At 51.7% G+C, this 17,706-nt stretch overlaps 1 protein-coding gene across 1 annotated transcript in view; it reads right to left on the bottom strand.

Moving 5' to 3' along the window:
• Positions 1 to 9,341, bottom strand: part of ZC3H18 (zinc finger CCCH-type containing 18) — a 49,682-nt gene extending 40,341 nt beyond the window's left edge. Inside the window, exons 1-2 of the mRNA XM_081215916.1 lie at positions 9,168 to 9,341; positions 2,138 to 2,727 (exon numbers count right to left, since the gene is read on the bottom strand). Of these exons, the coding sequence (XP_081072042.1) occupies positions 2,138 to 2,713 (576 nt within the window). The 5' untranslated portion in view covers positions 2,714 to 2,727; positions 9,168 to 9,341. The remainder of the gene's footprint in view (positions 1 to 2,137; positions 2,728 to 9,167) is intronic.
• Positions 9,342 to 17,706: the final 8,365 nt, after the last annotated feature.

A 17,706-nucleotide genomic window follows, 5' to 3' on the forward strand; every position in this document is an offset into this window, starting at 1 on the left:
CAGGCAGGCACAAGCCAAACCAAACAACCATCTAAGATCAAGTGGGCAAGAAAATCAAACTGGATTTCTATTTCACCTGCTGTTTCTGGGGGAAACCAGCAAACCTCCAGATGACGGGTGCTTTCCTGGGCCAGCTCAGTTCAACCCAATGTCCCACGGCACCACATCTAAGTGCGGCAGGAAAGCCCGGGGGTGCGATGACGGCAAGGCCCCCCGGGACCTGCAGGGAGACATATACCTGTCCACATATGATCATGGAAAGGCAGGAAAGTAGATGAATTTTCCCGTACAGCTTATTCAACAGTTGAAGCAAGAAGAGCTTGCAACTGGTCCTTTCTTAATGGAAACAGACTGCCCAGAACCTCTGGCCACAGCACCCCAGTCATCAGGAGCTCCTCAATCCTTGGTGGCAGGATGCAGACGTAGCTTTTCTCTTTGTAAACTGAAAAACCAAACTCACGGGCAACCTCAACCAATGATTTCATCTTCTGCCCAAAATGTCGTCCAAACTGACTAACTGGAGTCTCATGGCATCTCCTTTTCCTCTGGTAAGCCTGTGGCCAAGGTGAACTTTCCAGATGGGAAGGGAAGCATAGCTGGCGAAACCTAAGAGTGTTCATAGATAATGTCCCGACAATATCCTTTTAAATGAGTACAGTATTAATAAGTAACGGCTGCTAATTTAGGATACCATCTCCCACACTTAGTTGCGAGAAGATAAAAGATCTAAAATTCTAAGCTTGTAACTACATACTCAATCTTGTAACGCCCCACAAAGTTCTGCTCTCGTGAGCCAAAGTTTGAGAAGCACGGTCTTTGGAAACCAGGCCGCAGCCACGGCCACCGTGACGCAGCGTCCATGCGAGCTGTCACAGGAGCCTGGCGCTTCTGGCAAGCCGGGGCTGTGCACTTAACCAGCCCCTCCCCTCTCGGCGACCCAGAGCGGTTCTGAGGCGCTCCTCACACCTCTCGCCACAGCAACTCTCCAGTGAGCAGAATCTCCTTTCCGGGATATTAAAAGCCCCAGATCTTGTCAATCTGCTCCGTCCCTCTCTCAACCCCTTTTAGTAAAAGCATTTCTCAGCAGGACTTCAGGCTCTTCCCCCCCCAGACTCAACTTCTTAAAAGATCATGACGGAAATTCTTTCAACAGAATCATCTGTCATAAGAACCCAACCTGCGCACAACTAAGATGATTATTACTGGGTACCTTGTCCTTAATCTGAAGGCCAGATTAATTTAAATAAGTTATAAGAATGTGATGGCTTGGTCAAAAGCCAAAGCGTTCTGACACACAACCCCATTTTATCCAGTCCTGAGGGTCTTTTTAGGGACCCTCCCAAAGAAGCTTGGCCTAGCTGTGACCCTCAGCAGAGAAGAAGGGCAAAGATAAAAATGCCTAAAATAGTACAGAAAGCTGGAAGGAAGTGTTTTCAGGCTCAAGAACCTAACAGGGGACCTCCCTGGTGGTGCAGCAGTTCAGAATCCGCCTGCCAATGCAGGTGACACGGGTTCGAGCCCTGGTTCGGGAAGATCCCACATGCCACGGAGCAACTAAGCCCATGCAGCACAACTACTGAGGACTGCGCTCTAGAGCCCGCGTGCCACAACTACTGAAGCCCACAGGCCTAGAGCCCGTGCTCTACAGCAAGAGAAGCCACCACAATGAGAAGCCCACGCACCGCAACAAGAGTAGCCCCCGCTCGCCACAACTAGAGAAAGCCCGCATGCAGTAACGAAGACCCAGTGCAGCCAAAATAAATAAATAAATAAATTTATATATATATAAAAAAAGAACCTAACAGGAACTGAAATCCACAATGGTTCTAGTTGAATACTAACTCAAATATTACTTAAAGACAGCAAAGAAAAATGCAGAAAATTACTGCTTGTTTAAAATATATATATATATATATATATATATATATATATATAATTTTAACACAGTCCAACCAACAGCACCAGATGAGTGCGGGTCCATGGGACTTCTGCCAGCTACCGACTGGAAGACAGTATTCTGACTGTAGCCCCCATCCCCTGATCTCAGCGCTCCCTCATCGCCACGGCAATGGCTCCCGGCACACGCCTCCTGCCCCCTCCTCCGGGGGCGCTGCCGCCCCGCTGGGCAAATACTCACATCGATCTCCCCGTCGTCGATCTCCCCGTCGTCGTCCTCTTTCCTTTTCTCCTTGGCAGCCTCCACGGGCTCCCTGTCCTCCACGCCGCGGACGCCCGCCTTCCCGTCCTCCCCGGGAGCCCCTTCTCCCCTCTCCTCGTCATCCTCGGGCCCGGCCTTCTCGGTATCGTCCTCCTGCGTGGCGGGGGCTGGCTCCTCGGGGACCTCCTCGTCGTAGTCTAACTCGTGCTCGTCCAGGTCCCTGGTGACCGACGAGGCCTCGTCCCTCAGGTCGCTGGTGCGGTCTTCCTCCCCCCGGTCCCCCTCGGCCCGCGGGGGGCTGGCCGGGCCCCCGCTCAGCTCCTGGGCCTCAGAGTCCCGGTCCTCCTCGTCGGAGCGACTCTCCTCTTCCTCCTGGCTCAGTCCTGGGGCGACGTTCTCCTCGTCCTCCACGTCAGAAGCCCGCCCCCCCGCTCCATCCAGATCCTGCTCAGACCCACTTTCCCTCAGGATGTCATCGTCCGAGAGCCCCTGCTGCTCCTCCTCTTCATCCTCTGGGGAGCGAGGGTCCAGGTCAGGGCTCTCGGCCACATCCATCAGTACCCACGGTTCTGCAAAACAAAGAGAACACACACTCACAGCTTCCAGCAAAAGGGCCAGTCAACCCCGCGCTGCTTTGCTGGGCCCCAGGCTTGCCTCCGACCTGCAGGAGGGCTTGGCCCTGCCTGGCTCCTCCACATCCCAGACCCCAGTCCGCAGACCACCGGCACGGCATCCCAGGCCTCCGCGGGGCCGGGCCGAGCGCGCGGAGCTGTGCGCCAGGAGCCTCACGTCTGGAGCCACCAGCTAGCAAGAGAGCCGGCGTGCCCACCTCCACACAGGGCACCCCGACTGGTTATCAGACAGTGGGCAAGAAGACGGGCATTGCAAGCAACAGCTTTTTGGGTTCGTAAAGTAATTACTTGTGAAATTCAGGAAAACGTGCATTCGGAAGGAGGTGGCAACACTGGAGGCAGCGCCGGGCCTCTTCCAGAGTCACCCCGCAGGGTCTGGAACAGAAACCCGGCCTGCCTTTGAGAGCCCCCAGGACATGGGCCATCTCCTGTTCCTGCACGTCTCTCCAGGTCCAGCCGTGATGGCCGCATCAGACCCTACTGGAGCAGCAAGGGACGCCCGGAAGGCCTTCGTGCGCTGTGATTCTCAAGAACCACTGTTCCAGGACAGGCAGGTCATGGGAAAGAACTCTGGCAGAGAATCTTACATATTTAAGTAGTTTCTTATATAAAAAGGCCAACAGTGTCATTTTAGAAGATTTCATTTCTATTTTTACTCACTAGATTTAATTATAAAGTGACTATTTTCTGGTTTTCCCACCCCAATGTGCAAAGATAGGACATTGTTCCATTGGTTCTAAACGCAGGTTGCAGAAGGTGGGTTGAGACGATGTGTGCATGAAATCGACAGCAAACAGCCTACAAGCAAACATTTACCATCCACCACGCAATGGGTGCGAGTAACCACTAAGCTGGTGTGAAATAGCAGGAACAGCGAAGGGTTTAATGTTCACGTGATTCTTCAAAATTTTTTATTTAAAATAATGTATGCCCCAGTCATGCTACTTGGTACCTCAGTGAGATCTGGAAACGCACAAGTGTGTTTATATACGTTATATAAAATTACTTTATGCATTTACATAACTAAAAATTTAAAGTGTATCTTTTAAATTTATACCTTCAACAGGAGAACCTATGTTTAAAGATGCACATACCAAGAGCTGGTATCTGAACCCACAGTTAAAAACAGTTTTGTTTTGTTTTTCTGCTGTTAATGGAAATTATTAAAATTCAGCAAACATGAGGACAAGTTACTTAAAATTCATCACTTTATAAATAAATTAAATGGTTAGCAGTAAAAGAAATTTACAAACCAACCAATCCATTCAAAGTCACTTAAAAGTAGACAGCTTTGAAAATGATTCACTTTTCAGTCTTCTAACTACACTCTCCAGAGGTAGGACTACTGGAAAGAATTATTAACAAGTTAGCCCTAAAATGGTGTATTTTGCTGCCCCGTGGCTTCCTGGCTTCCCTGTGCAGGGCAGAGCCTGTCACCACACACATCACCCCTGCAGCCCAGGGCAACGAGCAAGGCAAGAAGGCTACAAGGCTACTGTGGACAGGGCCCGGCACCCGCACCTCTTCCAGACAGAGCATGGGGGCGTTAGGGCAGCCAGTCAGGGGCCAGTGGCAAACCGGCAGCCTCTCCCTCCTTAGCTAATGACATCAGTAAAAATTGGAGATTTTCCTCTGTGTATGATGTCCTACGCCTACCCTTGTACAGTTTTTATTACATTGTATATAACAAAACCTCTCCACAGAAGGGCAGGGACTTTCATTCCCCAGCTGCTTAGGCTGGCACCTGGGACCCTGTAGGCAGGCAGTCACGCGCAGCCGGTCACTGAGCCTCAGACATATCCCTACTGGAAACCTGACAAATTCTATTCTCACATCATACAGTCTAATGGCAACCCTGGGAACCAAGTCACCTCTGAAATCAATCAACTGGTGATCAAAATGAAGTGTCCCCTTCACTCGTTTAAAATCCACACAACTGGGCTTCCCTGGTGGCGCAGTGGTTGAGGGTCCGCCTGCCGATGCAGGGGACGCGGGTTCGTGCCCCGGTCTGGGAGGATCCCACGTGCCGCGGAGCGGTTGGGCCCGTGAGCCATGGCCATTGGGCCTGCGCGTCCGGAGCCTGTGCTCCGCAGCGGGAGAGGCCACAGCAGTGAGAGGCCCGCATACAGCAAAAAAAAAAAAAAAAAAAAAAAAAAAATCCACACAACTGACACTCTAGCTTTGCAACATATTATCCTGTTCATGGCACAGAGGCTCCCTCACTGGTAACTTGATAGCAGCCCCTTCTTGGGGCCCAGGTGCCAAAAGGTTTCTCTGTCATGATCAGGTCCAACCAAATTGCTCTTACATTCTGGCAAACTTCGATTTAAATCCTAGGGTAAGAAATGGGAGATAGAATGCCTAACTTCAACGATACGAACTCAAGCAAGTGGGCCATGTCTTTCTGGGACACATGGAACAGGGCACACAGTGTGGGCTTCTGAGTCAGAACCTGAATCCCGGCACTGCTGCTTCCCAGCTTTAGGGTCTTGGGCAAATTACGTAAACTTGCCAGACCCCAGTTTCTTCATCTGAAATACGGGGAAACAGCATCCACTGCAGAAGTCGTTGCGACACCTAAATGAGATGAGCCTGATGGCTTCCAACACCCACATCCCTCTCCCACCAGAGTGCGGTCAGTCTCCTGGGTGCTCAGGAGACAGCCATCCAACACGTGCCGGGTGATCAACTCTGCATGACCACGTGTGCAATAAAACCAAGTCCCCCACCTGCTGAGGGACTTCCACTGCGCCAGGCACTCGACCCACTTCCTCACATCAACCCTCCAAACAAATGCTGCTCCGCTCACAGAGAAGGAAACTAAGGCCACGTGGCCACTGGGCGCAATCGGGGCTTGCATCTCCGAGTTGCTGCCGGAGCAGGTGCCCAGTGCCGGCGCCTGCCCGATGCAGGAAACGAGCTCCTGCTATCTGCCCAGGGACTAATCCCCACTTACCGCCATTGTTTTGACAGGAAAATGGGACCTGAGCTCTAATTGACTTTACACATTCTTTTTTGGAACAGAGCCCTCACGTAAATCGGGGACTTCTACCGAAGCAGTAGATTGTGCCTGTTGTTCTTTTCTCCCTTTTAAAGTCTTGTGCTGATCCATCTAGGTTGCTATCTTAGCCCTTCTAGAACCAAAAAGACACATTTTCACAGAGATGGAAAAGTAACTATATGATCCATACAGACTATTAAAGAACAGTGATGACCATATGGGAATCAAACTTGTGACACCAGTCACTTATTCTTTTATTTTATATGTGTCTAAAGTTTGAACCTTAGGCACTTACACTAAAGGTGAATCTCATAAAAGAAGCCCTCACAAAGGTGCACACTTCTACACCGACACCACAGGAAATGCGGCCTCAAATTAAAATCCTGAGACTGCTGTACTGCGTGTAAAAAAAGAAGTACTTGCAGAGCCTGCATGCTCCCCAAAGTTTGTATTATGGAAATCACTTCAACCTTCCATGCACAAAGCTAACTTCCCTCCTCTCACGGGCAGTTTTCAGTGCTGACCAGAAGGTGGTAGAGTGAAAGGCCCTGTGCACCTGTTCCTATCGGGGGAGGACTAGCGCTGTCAGTCTTCTGGGCAGCACGGATTGCTCTGAGAATCTGAGGAAGGGGATGGCTCCTCTCCCTACAAAAACCTGGACATACCCAATTTATCCCCCACTTTCGGAGTTCAAAACCTCCTGAGGTCCACCCGCTGAGAACTCCTGCCCTAAGTATGCTGTACGTTATTCTACTACATACCCAAACTCACCACACTGTATACCACAACTATCTGTTTGCAAAGTCTTTTGGGAGACCCCCCGCCCCCAGCCCCATGAAGGGCCTGAGTGGAAGGGCTCAGAATCACCTGGCTTCTCCGAGCTCAGCAAATGGCTGGCACTTGGTAGCAGAGCTACCATATAACTTATTGTCTGAACTTGGGGGCGTGTTTGAGACTGAAAGGGGGCACTGTTAACCATTACAGCCTGGCTGTCCTAGGCACACTGGGACACACAGTCACCCTTAGGAGGCCCTGGCAATCTCCTGAGCAAAGGGGTCCCATCTCTTCTCTCCCTGTGGAACCTCCTGGGATTTTCCAATCTGAGGCTACACACAGGTGAACAGCTTGCAGAGGAAAACATGCCAAAGAATCTTCCTGCTTATCAGAAGCAACCTGAGTCACACCCCGCTGCACAGAAGGGGTGTGTCGCTGGGGATCAGAAGACAGTGTGTGTTCCAGGCCCTGCTCTGGGCGAGTTAACTGGCTCTCTGGGCATCAGTGTCCTGTTTTGAGATTAGTTCAATTTGGCAAATATCTGAGTACGTGCTCTGTGTCGGGAGCCAAGAAAACCATGTGGTCTGTTAAATGCACACGATGAAATGGAGGGTCCTCTGCACGTCTTCACAACCCCCAGGCTCACTATTCTTCCTCAGTCTGTTCTTCTCACACAATCACCCTGTCATCGAGCGTTCTTGGCAAAGTTTAGAACTCTTTAGTCCTTTGACCCACAAGACAGTGAACTTGCCTGGAGAACAGAATAACAATGTCCATCACTGTGTCTGCACAGCACACTACACAGGCAGACGGCGACTGAGAGACGCTCGCTGAATAAATCACAAAGTCTCATTACTTGATAAACTACCTGTTGCACGCCAGAAAGAAACTTGAAGTAACTGCCTACTTTTTAGAAGACTGTTCTAGAACTGAGACACAGAGGGGGTGCCACCTCGTTTCCCAGAGGTCATTCTGGAAGGCTGCGCCCTGACTGCAAGGACACTGGTACAGTACACAACGTGTGGGCACTCTTCTTTCTCAGCAACCTGTAGAACCTGCAGAACACTGCCCTGGCACTCTCAGGGGCAGCAAATCTTCCCTCTCTCACGGTGGGTCACTCTGACAAACCGCAGGAAGCTGTTCAGAGCCTGGTCTGGTAAGTGAGGTGAGTTCCCAAGCCAGGTAAGATGGGTTTTGGTCAAACATGGGGTGTGACTATTGAATGCAACTGATTTTTCTCCTACGGCTTGTATATTTACTACGGCTTGTATGTTTACTACCAAAACAGGAGTTCCAAAGAGGTTTCGGCAAAGGAGCACCAATGAAATACAAGCCTAACCTTCCAGGATAATAAGTTTTCATGGAGCAGTCCCTATCTGAATGCCCAAGTTCTGGTACATCTGGTTAAAATTCAGACGCATAACTTCATGGATTTACAACCTCCAAAGGAAGGATGCCAGGGTTGGTGACAGACACCATCCCCAGACTGACTAAACCTGACATCAAACGACTCGTCAGGGAGGAAGCACTCCCCTTTTGAGATGATCTGTGAAAAAGGAAAAAACCTCTTCAGTGTTTGATCGTTTCCCACCCAGAACCGGAGACAAGTTCCAGCCTCTGGGACACACGTGATTGGTTTCCAGAGCTGGCTGGGCTCCACACATGTGCTCAGATTGTAAAATCATCAGGCAAAGACTCCCCTGCCTGGGAAGCGGGAATCAGCCTGGGTCCAGGCTCACCCTGAGAATCCCAACCTCTGCTCTGGGACAGGGCCACTCCACAGGCAACAAGAAGGAGATGAGAATCAAAGGAGAAAAGATGACAGCGCTGCTATGTCTCTAAATGCCCCCTTCGTCCATTCTCCCCAAACTAATCTGAAGAACTGACCTGCTCTCACAGATACAGAGCTGAACAGCTCATTTAAGACGATCAACCACTCTGGCCGGCAAACTCAGCTGTCAGGAAGTAGTCAGTAAAACTGAAGTTTTAGCAGGACGAAGGCTGAAAGTCTTTAAGTCTTAGGTTCTCCCAGCAATGGGGCCGGCATCCTTTGGGCTCTTAACCAAAGGGGCACAAGGAATTTTATTCCAAAGAGTGGCGCGCGTCTTGGGACACAGCCAATAGGTCCTACCTGTGCCTCCGAGAAGCCGAGGGAGCAAGTTCCAGGAGGCTCCGGGGAGCTCAAAGCTCCCGAAGAGCCTGTCCCCAAGCCGGAGGGCGAACCTGTGTGCCTCCTTCCGCCCCCCACCCCATCTTTGTGGGCGGAAAGCAGTGCCACGCGAATATCCCGGAAGAGAAATGACAGCTTCGGGAGATCAACCCCACTGCAGAGAGCGGAAGCTGCTGTCGGGCGCTCGAGCTGAGGGGGTCCAGGACCCCCAGGCCGGCTCGCCCGGACGGAACGTGGGATCGTGCCTAGCTCAGCTTCCCCTTCCCGAGGCCCGAGAGCCACGCTTCGGCCGGGGTCAGCCTGGAGCGCTCCCCGGAGGCGGAGGCGGCGGGGCTCCCGGGCCTCGGCTCCGCGCCGCCGCCACGCTCCCCGCCCGGCCGCCTCGGCCTCCTCCTCCCGCCGGCCCGGCCTCTCGCCGTCGCCACCACTTACCTCAGCGCAAGGGCAGAGAGGGGGCCACGGCTTCGCAGGTGTCGGGGCGGCGCGGAGAAGACGTCCCTCAGCCCTTCCGCTCCTCACAGGCTCCGGCTTGAGGCGCGACGCGGGCGGAACAAACGGGACCCACTACCCGCGGGGGCCGGCCATTGTGCGACGTCATCAGGCCGCGACGGTTGTCTGCGGGCCGGCGGGCTTCCCTCGCTTGCCACGCCCTCTATCTGCTTCCTTCCGGCCTCCGCGCGGCCGCCTCCCCGCGGCCGCGCCCCCGCGGCGCGCGCCCGCCCGAGCGAGCACGGCGCAGGCGCGGCCGGGACACCGCCCCTGGGGCAGGTCTCGGAGCCGGCGCCCCGCCCGCCTAGACGCAGGGAGGGCTTCCCGCGCCGCGCGGTCTCGTGACCCGCGAGCGCCGGTTCGCGCCTGGCAGTTCGCTGTGCAGGCGGTGTCGGACCCGCGGAGGCGGGTCCTGCGACCTCGGGGCTCGGAACTTACCTGCTAAGTTCCGGCTGAAGAGGTCCCAGCCAAAGTTAATCCTTTTCGGGAAATGAGTTTAAGTAGCAGACCTTAAACATTTTAAACTTCTTCCCGGGGACTAAATAGCTCCCTCTCTGTTAAATATAATCAGTGCAACGCAAAATTAATCGTTTTCGAGAAACTGAGTTTAAATGTCAAAGACTAAACATTTTTTTTACAAAGAAAATATTTTTATTTGTATAACAAATATTATAAGAAATGACATAATAAAATTAACAGAGTTGATGTGATGTCGAGATACAAATAAGTACGTAATGCTATTGATGATTAATCATTTTGTTTCATCCAACTTCCCACCGATTATTTTAGAGAGCATCTCTGGTGTATTTCTTTTTTTTTTTTTTTTAGTTTCTGCTTTATAACAAAGTGAATCAGTCATACATATACATCTGTTCCCACATCCCTTCCCTCATGCATCTCCCTCCCTCCCACCCTCCCCATCCCACCCCTCCAGGCGGTCACAAAGCACCGAGCTGATCTCCCTGTGCTCTGCGGCTGCTTCCCACTATCTATCTACCTTACGTTTGGTAGTGTATATATGTCCATGCCTCTCTTTCGCTTTTCTGGTGTATTTCTGACTGAATCTTAAGCATGATGTATCCAGGTGATTCAATTAGGAAATCTCTGAAAGAATGAAGCCTAAACATTTTTTTAAAACTATATCTGTGCGACTAAATAGCTCCTGCTTTATCAAGTATAATCAGTCCAACACAAAATTTAATCATTTTTTGAGATATTGAGTTTAAACGTCAAAGCTTAAACATTTAATTTTTATTATTATTTTTTGTAGGCAATCCAGTGTTGAAAAGTTTGCTTCATCATTTTGTGGTGTTATCTTTGGGTTAAGAAACAGGATCAACTAAAAAGAAAATTTCATAGAGTCCTAGTGGATTTTACCACACTGTGGCTTGTAACCTATTTGCTGGAAGCACCATAAAGTTCTCAGTAGTAAAAATCAACCTTAATTAGCTTTTAAATTGAAAAGCAAATATTTTTTTGGGTGCTGTCTTAGAATGAGAGGTCCAGGGTGGGATTTTCCCCATAGCAAATAAATAAAAATAGGAGTCCCGGCTGGCAAAAGGACACAGACCACTGAAAGCTTAAACATTTAAAACTATTCCCAATGTTGTTAAAAAGTAGCAACAGGTCCAAAATGGAGTCACTTATGCTAAGCCTATCAAGACTTAATACCTAATTTAATTGAAGTTTTAGCCTCTCCCTAGAGTGGAAATTTAAACCCATCAGTCAGCACTAGGGAGATGATCTGCCTAAGACCCCTGCATCCCCTAAGGGAAGGTGCCCTTGCTGGAAGTAACCCACCCTTTTAACCTCCTTGTCCCACCTTCCTGTGCCTATAACAACCTCCATTTTGTACAGCTTTTAGAAGCCTTTCTGCTTGCTAGATGGCATGCAGCCTGATTCATAAATTGTTGAATAAAGCTAATTAGATCTTCAAGTTTACTCAGTTGAATTTTTAATACTGATTTCTTAAAAATAATCAGCTCAAAAAAACAAAAACAAAATAATAATCGGCTCAACACAAAAGTTAATCATTTTTTAAAGATACTGCGTTTAAACATCAGAGCTTAAAATTTTACACTCTTTCCATGTGGATAAACAGCTCTGTATCTTATTAAATGCAATCAGCTTAATGTCCTTGACCAGAAGGACATCATGTGGCATTGGGAGTATTTTTACAGCTTACCAACTGCCTTCACAGCCATCAGCATGGAGCCACACGAGCCTACTGCAGAGCATCAAACTGTCCATGTTACAACAGGAACCTGCACTTAGAGGGACCCTGGGCTTGGTTGAATGCTCTGCTGTCCTCGCCTTAAGATTCTTAAGCATTTTTTAACAAGGGGCCCACGTTTTCACTTTGCAGTGGACCATGTGTGAATGAATGAGCGAGAGAAGAAATTGAGGGCATTGACATGGAGCTACCATTTGACCCGATGATGTCACTCCCAGAGAAAGGAAATGTGCGCACAAAAACGTGTACACGAATGTTCCATCAGTGTTATTCACAACAGCCCCAGAGTGGAAACAACCTAGGTGTCCATCAACTGATGATGGCTCAGTAAAATGTGGTCCAGGGAATTCCCTGGGGGTTCTGTGGTTAGGACTTGGCCCTTTCACTGACAAAGGCCCAGGTTCGATCCCTGGTCCAGAAACTAAGATCCTACAAGCCGTGTGGCAGGGCCAAAAAAAAAAATGTGGCCCATCCATACGGTAGAGTACTACTCAGCCATACAGAAGATTGAACTCTGTCTAAGAAGAGATGCCATAGTCCAACCGTAAGAGGACACAAGAAGGTGGAAGGGGGCTCTTGCCAGAGCCCGGATCCTGGACTTCCAGGTTCGAGAACTGTGAGAAATAAATGTCTGTAGTTGAAGCCCCTCCAGTCTGCGGTATCTGTTATGGTCGTCTGAGCTGACTAATACATTCTATTTACATGGAATATCCAGAAGAGGCAAATCCACAGAGTCAGAAAGTAGGTGAGAGGTTACCAGGGGCTGGGGGAGATGGGATGGGGAATGACCACTTAATGGGGATAAAAGTTCTTTTAGGGGTGATGAAAATATTCCAGAGTCAGGTAGTTGTGATGGTTGTACAACTTTGTGAATATACTAAAAACCACTGAATTGTGCACTCTAAAAGGGTAGATTTTTGGGGGTGGGGGGAATTGGGAGATTAGGTTTGACACACATACACTATTGGCAGTAGGTATAAAATAGACAACTATCGAGAACATACTGTATAGCACAGGGAACTCTACTTAATGCACAGTGGTGACCTAAATGGGAAGGAAATCCAAAAAAGAGGGGATATATGTATATGTATAGCTGATTCATTTTGATGTACAGTAGAAACTAACACAACATTGTAAAGCAACTATATACTCCAATAAAAATTCATTTAAAAAAGGGTAGATTTTATGTCATATGAATTATACTTCAATAAAGCTATTCTTTTTTTAAAAACAGAAAAGAGCAACTAAGCCTGTGCACCACAACTACTGAGCTTGTGCTCTAGAGCCCGCGAGCCACAACTACCGAGCCCGCGTACTGCAACTACTGAAGCCTGTCCTCCTAGAGCCCGTGCTCCGCGACTAGAGAAGCCACCGCAAAGAGAAGCCCGCGCACTGCAACGAAGAGTAGCCCCTGCTCGCCGCAACTAGAGAAAGCCTGTACGCAGCAACAAAGACCCAATGCAGCCAAAAATCAATCAATAAATAAATGAAAATTTTTTAAAAAAGGAAAGAAATGAAGGGAGATGGTAGAGGAGAGGAGGAGGGTGGGAGCTGAGAGGCGGTGGGAGAGGCTTGGGGGAGGGGACTCCTCATAGGTGAATCTCTGAGTGTCCTCCTGTTTCTCCCTCCCCTCGCCTCTGGATCCAGCCACATCACCACCTGCCAGGATTAAGACCAGAGCTCCAGCCCCTCCCCTTCCTGCTCCGCTCCGTCACTGCCCCAGCCCTACCCTCTCCCAGCACTCAGAGCCACGTGTCTAAATCTCAGATTGGTTCCAATCTCATCACTCCGGCCTGAGACCCCTCCAGCAGCTCCCTGTGCCCTCAGATAAAACCCACCCCTGAGTGCGCTGCCCCCGCTCTGTACCCCCGGGCCGCTGCTGGCCCCCCCGCCCCCCCACCTGGGGTTACTAACCCCAGTGTTTTCAACATCTGGAGTGTGCATGTCTGTATGGGGGAGGGCGGGGAGGGGCATTTAGAAAGACAGAAAATGGCCAAGGTGGGATTAGAACCCAGGTCTCTCTGAATCTAAATCCCCGACCTTGAGCCACTGAGCCCCCAAGTGTAAGGATGCAAGCAGTGCTCTCTAGGCCTCAGGGTTCCGGCTCTAAGAAGTGGGGCTATTCACCCCTGCTGCCTCCCTCGGAGGAGGGAGGGAAGAGACAGGAGGTGACAGGCACAAACGTCTGTCCTTATATGGACTCACAGCAGGCCTGGTGCCCCGCGATCTCGTGGAATCCTGGGAGGCAGCCCCACCCTTCTCTCCGTTTTATAGTCAGGGAAATAGAAACTGTAATGTCTAAGAGCTGGGATTCCACCCCAGGCAGTTGGACCACAAAACCCAAGTGACCTAGTGAATGAGGCTGTCTCCAGATTAAGGTACTCTGGCTGTGGCTGTTACGTAAGAGAAACGTAAACATCTGTTTCATCCAGCCCTGGTCATCTGGGGTCACTGTCACCGGCAGCCACTGTGACATTAACTGGCACATCCCCCCACGTTTTGTGGGACAATAGGTGTGGTCCCATCAGGCAAGGGCCTTTGGGTCAGTTGAGCCAATGGGCCTGCATTAACATTACTTATCGTATAAAATAGCTGTGGCCATGGGCTGTGGCAGACATCTTCACGGCCATAATCGTGGAATGCTGGATGGGAACTTAAAGGTGTGGTAATCTGCATTGGGCCACGACCACCTTGGGAAACGGCGTGACATTAGTGAGAGCAGTGCCTGGGATCAGCAGCTCCACCCCAGACAGCGGGGTCCCTGGATCACCAACAGCAGCAGCACCTGGGGATTTGTCAGGAGTGCACATTCTCAGGCCCCGCCCCACTCCTGCTGCTTGAGAATCTCTGGCTGCGGGCCAGCGGCCTGCAGGTTAACAGGCCCCGGGGAAGAGTAAGAACCACTGGCCTGGGCCTCTCTTGCCCATCCCAGCAAGGATGTTCATAGGTCTCTTCGTAATAACCGAAAGAAAAAAGGCAAAAACCAGAAATGGCCCAAATGTTTACAGGTGATTGTGGTATCTCACAATATTTACAAGATTGTAATTGTTTAGCATTGTAACATATGGATCCCAAGCTTCTGTGTACAAATCTATACACAAATCTTTACAGGGGTGAAGCGAAGCTGCTTCCGAGGTGGGAGGGGGCGCTGGGTGCCCTGCTGAGGAGCCATGGGGCCATGGGAGGCTCCTAGGCAGTGACAAGAAGGGCGCGGCAGGCGGTTATGTTAAAACCCCCGTCTGACTGTTCTTGCATCTGGATCACCCTGGGGTCTGCCGCGTTTCCTCTGGTTTTCAGCGATCTGGTCCTTTTTCATCTCACGACTTGTATTTTCAATTTGCTGTGGGACATTGTGGATGAATTATCTACTCCCGAAGAAGGCAAGGCTTTCTTCTCCCCGGCAGGTGGTTTTAGCAGATCACTGGGCCCTGTTAAGATTTGCTTCTAGGCGTCACCAGGGCTGGTCCGTGCTCCCGGGGAGGGAGCCTTCTACGCCCACCTCCCCGTCCGCAGGCTCCATCTGCAACCTGTCTCTCCCAATGCCACACACGGCTGGCTCCGTGTCGCGGACCACCCCCCCCCCAGGTGCTTTCCGCTGGTTCCTGAGGTTTTCCCCAGGGTGGGAGCTTCCCCTCAAGCCCCAGCCGGTGTGTCCCACCTCCTCAGCTCAGCAAGGCTGTGCTTGCTGCTTTCTGTGCCCCGACGCCAGGGTGGGTGCAGGGCTCACGTTGCCCTCTGCCTTCGTTCAGGGCTCATCCCCTCAACCCCGCCCCAAATGCCTCGACGTATGCGTGTGTGTCTTTATGAGTTTGTCCAGGGGCGAGGGTGAGCCCCGCACAAGGGCTTCTGTCTGAAGCCACATGTGCGAAAATGAATCTGCTGGACGGATCCACCAGGAGGAGAGAACCAGGAGTTCTCGCCTCTCCAAGTGACCGGATGCCTCGGGCTGTCACCAGAGGGCGCACCAGTACGGGCGTTTGGGGTCCCATGCTGGGAGGGCCTCAGGCTCCTGGACGTTCAAATGCTGTCCGTCCCCTGCACTAGCTCACGGTCACGTGGTGAGGGGCACAGGTGGGCGCAGGCTCATGTGCGGGCCCTGACGTGCACACACGTGCACACTCCCCCATCTTCATCCAGACCCCACTCACATCGCAGCCCCTACGCAGACGCAGTGAGAGGGCTCCACTCTCAGGAAAGGATGGGCTCCACCGTCAGGGGTGCTGACCCCTGTGGGACCCCTGGTCCCTCCAGGTTCCATCCTGGCCTCATGGGGTTCCCAGCACTGACCCCACCTGGCTTCCTTCCCTCCCTGGAGACATCCAGGGAAGACCCTGAAACCCAGCCAACAGGTGGCTGCCTGCCCCTGTCTCATTAGGTTCACAGGCCCCGGGGAGGTTGGGGGGAAGGGCTCCTGGGACCTCCTTGCCTAAAGCTGTGTAGTTTCTGTGGCCCCAGGGCCCCTCGCACGGCAGGGCCTGGGCAGGCTGGTTCTGGTGAATGAATGAATGAATGAATGAATGATTATTATTTTTTGGCCTCGCCGCACGGCTTGTGGGATCTTAATTCCCCCACCAGGGGTCGAACTGATGCTCTCAGCAGTGAAAGCGTGGCGTCTTAACCGCTGGGCTGCCAGGGAGGTCCTGATGAGTGAATACTGAGCTAAGGGATGAAGGTCAGCTCAGTTCCCACCTCGAGGCCTTTATCGAGGACCCTGGGTTCCCTCCCACAGTGGACAACCCGGGTGCGGCAGTTTCACACTCCAACATCCTCCTTCACTTTGGCCACCAACAGAGCCCATGTGAACCCGCAGGCCATGCTGTGGTCCAGCCGGCAGCTTCCTGTGCTGAAGACAAGTAGACTGTGGTGGCCGGGCTCCAGGACGGCCCCAAGGGACCCTGCCTGCCTGCCTGCCTGCCTGTGGGGACTGAGCTCCCCAGCAGCCCCTCAATCTGGCTGGGCCTTGGTGACGCAGGGGACAGGGTGCTGAGCTGCCGTGTAGGGAGCCCAGTTGTCTGCTGGTCTGGCTGCAGGGAGAGGCAGAGGCCCCGTCCAGCCGGCCCATCCTCCCTGTGGGCACCAGCCAGACAGCCGGACACCATCCCAGCCGTCATCACGTGCAGAAGGGCCGCCGACAGAAAGGCAGGATGACAAGGCAGCTGTAGTGTCAGTCCTGCGCTGGGGGCGGCCAGTCACCCAGCACCAGAGGACCAAGGCGGCAGGGGCACTGCCATGGCGGGGACCAGGCGCCCCGCCCACAGGTGCCCAGCCTCTGTGTGAGCTCACTGCCTGAGTGTGACTTTTCCCCTTTCAAGCACCAGCCTGCCTGGTCTCTTTACGCCTACAGCCTTCTGCCTGTGCCTCCGTCTTCTTTTACACAGACATCACCTCATCTCCAGGAGCACCTCCCACCCCACCCCTTCCTCCCCTGGCCTGGAGCCATCCACTCCTCTCTGCCCAGATTCCAGCAGAACCCATGGCCAAATACCCAGGCGTGCTGCTCAAATATCCATTAATAACCAGACAGTGTGGCCACCAACCAGCCAGAAGGGCCTCCGACATAGGACCAGACATTTACACTTTGGATCCTGGGCCGTGGAGACGTCTAGACGGTTCGAGGGAGTAGCAGGGCAGCAAGGTGGAAGGCCTTGGGACCAAAAACAGGAAGGATCCCATGAGACAGGCAGCCTTTCAGTGGGGCATTTCATCTCCTTTTCTTTCTTTCTTTCTTTTTACAATGTATTTTTTAAATATTTATTTATTTATTTGGTTGCACCTGGTCTTAGTTGCGGCAGGCTGGCTCCTTAGTTGCAGCTCACTGGCTCCTTAGTTGCAGCTCACTGGCTCCTTAGTTGCGGCATGTGAACTTTTAGTTGTGGCATGCATGTGGGATCTAGTTCCCTGACCAGGGATCGAACCCAGGCCCCCCACATTGGTAGCTCGGAGTCTTATCCACTGTGCCACCAGGGAAGTCCCTTGTCTCTTTTCCTAACTACAGAATCAACCCACATTTATCAATGCAGACAGAGAAACAAGGTGACCCAGGTGCTGGGTGTCCCTTTTCTCCAGACATTTCTGGAGCCTATGGCCGAGGACACCAACTTTGTAGAAGGAGAGATTTGGTTTCAGATACCAGCTTTACCATTGACTAGCTCTGTGGCTTTGAGCTAACCAACTTGCGCCTGTGAGGCTCTGCTTTCTCTTCTGAAAAACGGCGACGATAACAGTTGCCACCATGAGGGGATAGTTGTG

Source organism: Mesoplodon bidens (genome assembly GCF_964165515.1).
Source record: "Mesoplodon bidens genome assembly, chromosome: 18".
In the NCBI taxonomy this organism is placed as follows: Eukaryota; Metazoa; Chordata; class Mammalia; order Artiodactyla; family Ziphiidae; genus Mesoplodon; species Mesoplodon bidens.